The sequence below is a fragment of the Dendrobium catenatum genome, unplaced genomic scaffold (assembly GCF_001605985.2).
Source record: "Dendrobium catenatum unplaced genomic scaffold, ASM160598v2 fragScaff_scaffold_1220, whole genome shotgun sequence".
NCBI classification, from domain to species: domain Eukaryota; kingdom Viridiplantae; phylum Streptophyta; class Magnoliopsida; order Asparagales; family Orchidaceae; genus Dendrobium; species Dendrobium catenatum.
This window is the reverse complement of record NW_021319682.1, coordinates 11,679,729-11,689,937: the sequence shown is the minus strand read 5'-3', so window position 1 is coordinate 11,689,937 and position 10,209 is coordinate 11,679,729. Positions and strand designations below refer to the sequence as shown.

The 10,209-nt window shown below is 34.9% G+C and overlaps 1 protein-coding gene across 1 annotated transcript; it reads right to left on the bottom strand.

The window, feature by feature from the left end:
• Positions 1–572: 572 nt before the first annotated feature.
• On the bottom strand, positions 573–5,342 carry LOC110115161 (luminal-binding protein 4). Its single transcript, XM_020848300.2, has 8 exons — positions 5,202–5,342; positions 3,622–3,889; positions 3,310–3,524; positions 2,974–3,216; positions 2,408–2,887; positions 2,167–2,321; positions 1,124–1,206; positions 573–966 (listed from the first exon to the last, which is right to left on the bottom strand). The coding sequence occupies exons 1-8, from the start codon at positions 5,248–5,250 to the stop codon at positions 573–575; spliced, it is 1,887 nt and encodes a 628-aa protein (XP_020703959.1). The 5' UTR covers positions 5,251–5,342.
• Positions 5,343–10,209: the final 4,867 nt, after the last annotated feature.

The following is a 10,209-nucleotide window of genomic DNA, read 5'->3' as shown; positions in this document are numbered from 1 at the left end:
TCAGTACTTAAACTGGTCCGACTCAGCCCAAATTTAAGTCCATCAAATCCATCTAACAGTTATTTATTGAGCAAAACTCAAAACACTCCCTCACTCTCGCTCGAACTACCCACCGATGTTTAACTTGATTGATGGGCGAGTGCGGTTGGGAACCCCCCAACCCGTGCTCGATTCCCTCTGGTGGCAACGCCCCTCTAGGGGGGACCCAATAAGTGCGAGCCACGAATAGTTATAGGCGTGGGTTGCTCGTCTAGATCAACCGAGGAAACTAGTGGACATCGCCAAGCGCGTCACAAGCTGATGTAGTAGCATATTGATAATCCCGTTCCAAAAAAAAATTACAGAACTAAACTCACCGTTGCTTAGCTTGTTGGTGGGCAAGTGCAGTTAAAAACCCCCAATTCATGATCGAATCCCCTCAAGCGGCAGCGCCTTTTTAGTGGAGTACAATTAAATGCGGGCTAATAGTTTTCTAATGTGCGTGCCTCTTTTAGATCAGCCGAGTATTACTCACGGCGACAAGCACCCTCCCACCCATTCCTCAAAAAAAAAAAATACAAAATTAAATAAATTTATTCGTTCAACTTCTCGTCGAAATCCTCTTTCTCCGCGCTCTGATTATCGTCGAGCCATTCCAACGCCTCCTTCAGAGCGGCGTCGATATTCTCCTTCTCCTCGCTCTCGATTTTGTCGGCGAGCTTATCCTTGTCGTTAATGGTGTTCTTCATGTTGTACACATAGGTCTCCAGTTGGTTCCTGGCATCAATCCTGTCTTTCACCTTCTTGTCTTCCTCGGCGAACTCCTCGGCTTCCTTAACCATTCGTTCAATCTCTTCTTGGCTGAGACGGCCTTTGTCGTTGGTGATGGTGATCTTCTCCGATCGGCCGGTGCCTTTGTCCTCAGCCTTAACGTTGAGGATGCCATTAGCGTCGACCTCGAATGTGACTTCGATTTGAGGGGTTCCTCTGTTGCAGCAGAAGATATGTTTTATTCATTAGGACGATTGTAAACTAAAGGCTTCCGCTTTCTTGCTACTAAAAAGCTGCTTTAAGAAGCAGTAAAAAAGCCAACACAAACGAAGCCTAAGTTGCTGAAATTGCAGAAAGGTTTCAAGAAATGAACCTGGGTGCAGGTGGGATTCCACTGAGATCAAACTTTCCAAGACTCCTGCAGTCCTTGGTGAGACTCCTCTCACCCTCAAAAACCTGTTTCAAGGAAAAATTTTTAGAGGATTTTTTTACCGAAAACTCATTTTACATGCTAAAATGTAGTAAAACTTCAAAATGATATAATTCATCTCCAATAGAACTTCATTTCTCTCCTATTTCTCACGCTTTTCTCCCCTTTTTTCCCGCTCTTTTTTGGCAAATTCGCAGTGAGGATTTTTTAGAGTGGGTGAACAGTACGACGTCAGCATTGTTCATCTATCGAATTTTGGCGTGTGATTAAGAATTCGAATGCAGCGAATGGGTGACGGCATATGATGGTATACAATTCAGTCGGAGATGATCTATAAATTTTACTCATTTTTGGAATTGAGTAAAAGCTTCTTTTTTTTTAAATAAATGATGGATGAAGTTCGATATTTTAAGATGAGTGGTGTGTTCTACTTCTACACATTTTCAACATTCTAATTTTTTTAAAAAATATTTCATTATTTAGAATCATCTTCTATTTTTCATAATAAAAATGCCAGCTAATGAGCTGACTCAAATTTGTAGATGAGCACAAGCTCAAATTTAAACTCAATTAATTAGTCAAATTCAAGTTGAGGTTGAGAGTGACTTAGCATGAATAGTCTCATTAAATCCTTGGTTGCAATTTTAAAAAAATCACGATAATATATTCACAAGTAGGAGAGATTATTGTGTGCGGACACCGGACGGGAGAATCCTCTGTCTACAGTGAAAGTGCAGTCAAAGGGCATTTACTGTAGTATTGACTGTACTTTTATCGTAGACAGAGGAAAACCGGACGGTTCTTACCCGTCCGGCGTCCGCACACAATAAAAAGTCCAAAAGTATGGGTTTTTTTGTGATGGAAAAAAAAAAACTCGCTTGCAAAACTCGGTTGTAATCACTACTGGACAATTATGCGTCAAAACAAAGGAAGAAAATAGGCAAAAAAAAAATCAGTGGGAGGCAAAATGGCAATATAATTTATACCTGGATGGAGACGGTAGTCTGCTGATCCTGGTAGGTGGTGAAAACCTGAGATTTCTTCGTTGGAATGACGGTGTTTCTCGGAATCAGCTTGGTCATGACACCACCCACAGTCTCAATACCAAGCGTAAGTGGAGCCACATCAAGCAGGAGAATATCTGGAAAGAAACTCAACAGAAAAATTAGAATTCAAAGTTTCTGAACTTTAAATTTTCGATCTTGGATTCTTAAAAATGATATATACCTTTGGTCTCATCGCCGCCTTCTCCACTTAGAATACTTCCCTGTACAGCAGCACCAAACGCAACTGCTTCATCAGGGTTCACTCCCTTGTTTGGCTCCTTGCCATCGAAGTAATCCTTCAAAAGCTGCTGAACTTTAGGAATCCTGGTGCTTCCACCAACAAGAACGATTTCATCTATTTGATGCTTCTCAAGGCTGGCATCTTCCATGGCCTTCTTAACAGGTCCCATGGTCTTCCTGAACAGGTCATTGTTCAATTCTTCAAATCTGGCACGGGTCAAAGGCTCGGAGAAATCAACGCCATCGTATAGGGCTTCAATCTCAACGCGAACTTGGTGCTGGTTGCTCAAGGCTCTCTTGGCCCGCTCTGCTTCCCTTCTCAGCTTGCCCAGAGCGCGATTGTCCTTGCTGATGTCCTTACCGTGCTTTTTCTTGATCAATTTGATGAAGTACTCCATGATTCTCTGGTCGAAATCCTCACCTAAAAGATAAGTTAAATCAACCAATTTCAATCCAGTACAAAAATGACTTCTATGCATATATGTTGAATTAGGAAAAGTATGGTACCTCCAAGATGGGTGTCACCATTTGTAGCTAGGACTTCAAAAACTCCATTATCAATGGTCAAGATGCTCACATCAAAAGTGCCACCACCTAGGTCAAACACAAGAATGTTCTTCTCTCCACCTTTCTTATCCAGGCCATAGGCAATGGCTGCAGCAGTTGGTTCATTGATAATTCTCGCAACATTCAGGCCTGCGATTACTCCTGCATCCTTCGTTGCTTGTCTCTGAGCATCGTTGAAGTAAGCTGAACCATGGAAATTTAATAATCAGATAATGGAGTGCCTCAAAACAAAACAGGTTAGCAAAGCAGCAATAATAAAGTGTGAGCTCCTGTCACCTGGAACAGTAACAACAGCATCCTTAATTTTCTTCCCAAGGTATGCCTCAGCTGTCTCTTTCATCTTCGTCAAAATCATGGCACTGATTTCCTCGGGACTAAATACTTTAGTTTCGCCATCCTTGATCTTGACCTCGATATAAGGTTTACCATCCTTGTTCACAATCTTGTAGGGAACAAGTTTCATGTCCTTCTGCACCTCCTTATCCTCAAACCTGTACATGAAGAAGTAAATAATTTAAACTTCGTGGATTGGAAGGAAGGAACTGATCCATCAAAGATAGTACATAAAGGATAAGATAGCAAACTCACTTCCTTCCAATAAGTCTTTTGACATCAAAAACAGTTCTTTCAGCATTCACAGCTGCTTGGTTCTTAGCAGCTTCACCAATCAACCTCTCGTTGTCAGTGAAAGCTACCCAGGAAGGAGTAATACGGTTACCTTGGTCATTTGCTATAATTTCTACATGACCATTCTTGTAGACACCAACACATGAATAAGTGGTGCCAAGATCAATCCCAATGACCGTTCCCAACTTGGAGGCTTCCTCCTTAGCAATTGAGAATGCAAATAAACAACCTGCAAAAAACCATTTTAACATTATTTTTCCCCTTTTCATCTTAGTCTTACACTACACACATAAGAGAGTCCGGTGCCTCTTTAGATTTTTCAGCGTTTTCTTTTTTTGTTGTGTAACTATCTCCAATTCAATAAGTTTTAGAAAGCATTCCACCAGAATAAATTGAAAAGCAGATCATTTAGTCTAAGAACAAATAACTCAAAAAAAGTGATCAACTCAGCTATACTTAAGGCATTCAAGATATAAAAGACATCAGAAAGTTCCTAAAATTGCTTACTAATAACTGTTATGCATATAAGAATGATGAAGATGACACGAAAGCGTTTACATTACTTCAATTGTAGACTTTGTAGTCCATATGATAAGAGCTTAAGCAAACAGGCGACAAGTATTTATAAGGGAAAAAAAAAACAAAAAAACAATAATACATCAAACGATCATGATTATGCCTATTTAAACGGAAATAGACTATGGAAATTTATATGCTATGTTACCCAATCGTGGAATGCTCTAATGCCATTTAAGAGACCAAAAGGTCCACCAACATGTGTTCGACACTATTTTGGCTAATTAAATTCGAGTTTTCTAGTGTTTCTCCCAGCAAATAGACCTAGTTGTGGCCGTGGAAGGCACGAAATCAAAGCTAACCTATCCAAGCAATTACACTATACCTCAAATTCAAAGAGGAATTGGAGATCCGTAAAACGTATGAACTAATTCCGAAAAAAAAAAAATCCATATGACACCATCGGGCGTTCCATTCAAAGTTATCTAGATGACAGTTCTAGATGCTATTCAAATACTAAGATTATCTGTCGACTACAATGAATTTGTTTCAATATTATCTCACCTGCAATATTTCCCATTATATTATTAGTAAAATTAATGCTATTAATAACCATGATATTGCAGATCTCACTCAACTCAATAACCTCAATTGACATGCCATGCTTTTAGCAGTTTCAACATCAATTATCATCCTCTAAATACGCAGTCTATCAACTTCAGTACTTTTTCATAGCTAGATCTTCATCAACAAACGCATAATACCCGCTATGTAGTTTCATCGGAAAAGCACTATTCCAAATATCAACGATCCACACAAAATCCACTCTCTAAGATCACTGATACACTAAAAATCAGACTTTATAAGAAACAATCGTCACAATCCCATACAGATCACAACCATAAACAACCAAATCAAGCCAAAAACGAATCAGATCTAATGCCAGAAGGATCCGAATCACCTCAGTCATAAACAGAAAGCAAGAAGAAGCTAAACAACAGAGACCACGGATATCATTAACATACCAGCAAGTAGAAGCCCTAACAAAACCCAATCACGAATCGATCGCCCCATCGTTCAAATCGTAGCAGCTCGCAATATCTTTTTCTCTCTCTATCTTCGAAAAAATACACTATCACCATTTTATATATAAAGGTCTGATCAGCCAAGAGAGAGGACGATCGGTTTCCTGAGCGATCGAACGTCATAGTGATGACGTGGACCAATGAGATTTGGAGTTCTGGACTTATTGGCCAATGGTAGTGGACATGTCGTTGGGAGGATCTTGGCCGTCCGATAAGAGATTGGACGATGAGATTGATTGTCACGTTATTGAACTACAGAGCCTTCGCCCTGGAATCAGACGGTCTAAAATGCGCATGGAGAGATCAAACGGTCCTACATGCTTGTTTTGATTATTATGACGTGTCCGTTTTTGCTGAGCCCATATTATCGGATCTGAAATAATTTCGTGTTGAAACGGTTCACTAATTAGTTTGGTTAATATTTCAGTTAAAAAAAAATAAAAAGATGAGTGCATCAACAAAATAAAATTATTATAAATTTTAAGAATGTAAGAATGTATTTAAAATAAATTTAATGCATAATTTGATTAATTCTTCATATCAAAATAATTTTAAAATTTTAAAATCAATTTTCATCTATTTTTTCTCGTTTCAATTTTATCCACTAAAAAATTAACCAAATCAAACTTTGTCAAAAAGTGAAACAAAGTGATAATTTTTCTTAAAAATTGTACATTTTGTCAAAATTGAACTTTTTTAAAAAATATAAATTATGAACTGTATTGAGGTTTCGTTTGAGACAGTTTTTTTATTGTTTTATAAAATAGATTTTTAATATTAAAAATTTTTTATTTAAAAAATTTAGTATAAAATAGGAAAAAAAATTTCTCAAACAAAGCCTATGTCTACAAGTCTATCTAGTCCATAGAATCATAATCTTAAATATAATGGAGAAATTATATTCTCTTATGATTGTAAAACTCTGAACAATTGTTTGATATTTTTTCTTTTGTTTAACTTGTTGAAGAAAATAAAATGAATTAAAAATATTAATTAAAATATTTTAAATTTGATCATAAATATTCCTCATCCTCATGAATTGAAATGAGCATCTTGGTAAGATGATCAGAAAAATTCGTCAATCTCTTTAAATTGTGTTCATTTAAAGGCAATAAAATAAAATAAAATAAAATATGACATCATTGTATCACCCCCATAATTTTTTCTTTCTTTCTTCATGGAAATCACATATACACGTACGGGAAATTATTAAGTGAGGAGTCTGGACATAGCTTGCATCCATACTCCAATAAAACACGGCCACACGTCAATACACATATTGCGTACAACTTTGCACACAATGTGTGTATAATACACACACTGTGTATTGACGATGTGACCAATTTTCATTAGAGTGCGGATGTCGTTCGGACTCCGAACGTTATGTACACATCTCTTGTCGTTGATGGTGATTGTCGTCATTATCAATCGTTCAGTTTGTGCATAGTTCATCGGAGAAATTTTATAGATTAAATTTCATGCAAATAATTGTGAACTCTACGTACAATAAAATTATGAGTTGTTTACACTATTACATTAATTTAAAAGAAAATATTTTCTCATAGAAATGTGATCACAATGCCTTCTTAAAATTATTGTATCTCTCATAGGTGTTGGATTCTTGAACTTTTAGTATTGTTGGGTTGTTTTAGTAAAGGCAAACAAGTTCAAAAAAAGTTTGTGCTTAATTGTCTTATTTACCAATGATGATAGAATTTGGCCTAAGGTCCAAGTTGGGACATGGATAAACTAATTGTTGAATTTTTTATCAATCAAATCTATTACAATTATGGCATGCAAACCCTTCAACATGTTTGCCTTATGTGCATCAATTAGAAATATTATCTTTGATTGCCACCATTATATACCTTATCTAGAGCATTTTTCAATATTGGTGTCTTGGTAAAATTGTGGTATGGGCAAAGCTATCACTTAGTCCTATAATGGGACTATTTGGTATATGTTACTTGGTAATAAGGAAAGTAAAAAATCAAGAAAAATATATGATTAGCTCTCAAAGTTTATAAATAAGCTTTAAAAAAATTTCATATTTTTATCATTTATTGCTTAGTGATCACCATCTTGTACCACTCAATGGCCAGCATCTCATATCATAACTTATATCATTGAAATATTGAATGCTTATCAATGATTATTACCCAACATCTTTTGATGTCCAACTTTAGATGCTAATCATTGTCCCTTTAGAATTAAAAAATATTTGTTAATTTATGTCTAATGAATTCACAATCAAATAATGTAGGTTAATGTCATGCACTAGATGTATTCATCGTATATGAACATTATTAACCAACACTTGCCATCTTTCATTGAGTTCACTTGACTGGTTGACCATGAAGACATGCATCAATTTATGTTATGAAATCTTGGGAGGAAGCTTGAGCTTTCTTGCAAGAGAGGGAGAGAGGGAGAGGGAGAGGGAGGAAAGGAAGAGAGCTAATATGAATTCCAAATTCAGTTATTCAATAGGGCTTATTACAAGGGACACATATTGCAACATCTTACACATCTTATATATATGATTAGATATTATTGTGGTATCTTGCGGAACATCATAAGTAAAATACTAAAATCAGACCAAAAAATTACAATATCACTAACTAATTGATGAGAATTATCAGAAAATAATAAACGATGGTTGACGGGGTATTTCAATGTTATATAATAAAGGGTTTTCATCTTTGTGTTTTTTTTTTTTTTTTCATACAAAAAAAGGAGGACAAGGTAATCTACAAAACAAATGCCATAGATCAATAGTTGGCAAGTATCAAACATTAGTAATTGGAAGATGTCAAATAATGATAATTTGTGAAAGTTGGGTAATGGTCGGAAGTCAACAGTGTCATTTTCCATATATTAGAAGAGAGGGAGTGATCAAGGAGGAATATGTCAAATGTTTGGGTGGTTTGACAAATATTATTAATTGGTTGTTGGCATGTATTAGACGATGATCAATTCAGTAAGTTGAAGTTGGGTGATAGAAGTTTTGACCTAATTCTTTTTTTAAAGAAGTTAACTTGGCTTGATCTTGGTAGATTTAACCTAAGTTGTACTTCAAGTCCTCATAAGATGAAGTCCACAACCGATACTCCTATTTTATTAGTCAAATGCGACTAAAAAAAGAACTATATTAAAATTTGTGAGGTAGATGATCATAATTGTTGAGATGCATACGAACGTAAAAAATATTTTTACAACAAGAGTGAAAATAAAAATAAATTTATAGCATAAACATCTTTAATAATATATATATACAACTATTAGTATTTTAGATTAAAATTTAGCCTTAAATATTCCACCATCCTAAAAGAGACATTACATCTATAAAAAATAGATATTAAAAGAGAAAATTATTGAAATGTTATTTATTTGATTATAGTTCTTATTTAAAGTTTTGTAAAATTTAAACGTGACAAGCCTATTAATTTTATGATGACAATTCTTTTAAATTTTGGGCTTTTAGGTGTAGAACATTTTATATGGGCTTTTCTTATTGGGCTTGTAGAGAGAGAGAGAGAGCATAGCATATTAGCATATATTGGGTAAGCTTTATCTACTACTTTGTGAGAATGGCATAAATTATTTTTCTTAAACTATAAAAAAGGTCAAATATATCGTGAAAGAAAGCCACTTTAATTGAGCCAATCTTTTTTAGGCCCGTAAAAGTTCTAATATATTGGGCTTTGTTGCTGGTGATTTAGGCTTCTTTGGAATATTTTTTTTTTTCTAAAATAAAATTTTAATATAAAAATTTAAGTTAAAAATTTTTTTTACTAAAAAGCTGTTTTAGAATTTTAAAAGCAATAATAAATCTGTTCCTAGTAGAAAAAAAAAATTATTTCAAGAATTTTTTATACTTAAAAGTTGCTTTAAAAAACATAAAAAGAGTTGTCCCAAATGAAGCCGTAAATTGAACTCAAAACTAAGGCTTGGTTTAAGACAACTTTCTTACCGCCTCTTAAAGCAACTTTTTTGTATAAAAATTTGCTTTAAGAAAAAATAAGAAAGCCGTCCCAACCTAAACCTAAATTAAATAAAAAAGTCATTAGGAGGTGTGAATCCATATCTTTTCAATTGATATCATCATTATAATTTTTTAAATATAATAAATTTTATCTTTTTTAAACTATATTTCAATTAAGGCATGCATTGATTTGAAGTGAATTTTGAGAGAAACTTTTTTCTTTGGTTTTGAGCAAATTATGGACTTTTTGAGTTTTTGGCTGCTTTTGCGTTAGAAAAAGCTATCAATAAAATAAAATAAAATATCTTTGCATGGATGACATCATATTTTTTTGAATCGTAAACTACACACACCTCATATGCATTGTGTGAAAGAGGAAAGTAGTTTCATTAGGAATTTTGAATTTGAAATTTTATTGAATTACATTCTAATAAAATTTATTTCAAATTTAATTGGTTTATATGCATTTTTTTTATATTAGAAAAACGTGTCACTAAGTTGTGTTTTTGAAGCTCTATCCTATAAAGAACATGCACCTAAGTCTATGTTTTCTAAGACTCGGTCCTATATTTTTGTCCTTAGATGTCACTAGTGTTGTAGGATTGAAGGGTGTTCTTTAATTCTTCTTGCTTCCTAAGACTTCTATACGGATGTCACAAGTTTTAGGGATCTAACAGAAAATAAAAAAATCCTAAATATAAATGAAGTTCTAAGGCCCTAAGTGGAAGCGCACAATCATCTAGGCCCCTAAAGGTTTTCTAAGTTTTAGTAAACTAAGCACCGGGGGCTACGACCCGGTGGTTCCGCCCGAGCATCCCTACTAGATGAGTAGGGACGACTGATGTTCGGATGCCGGTTGTCCTAGCTCCAGCTCCAATGCTCCTTATCCATTGCTTTCCAAAAAGTACCTCGCAGCACATAGAGAAGAGAGGTATTAGAGCAGTTCTATAAATAAAAAACAGT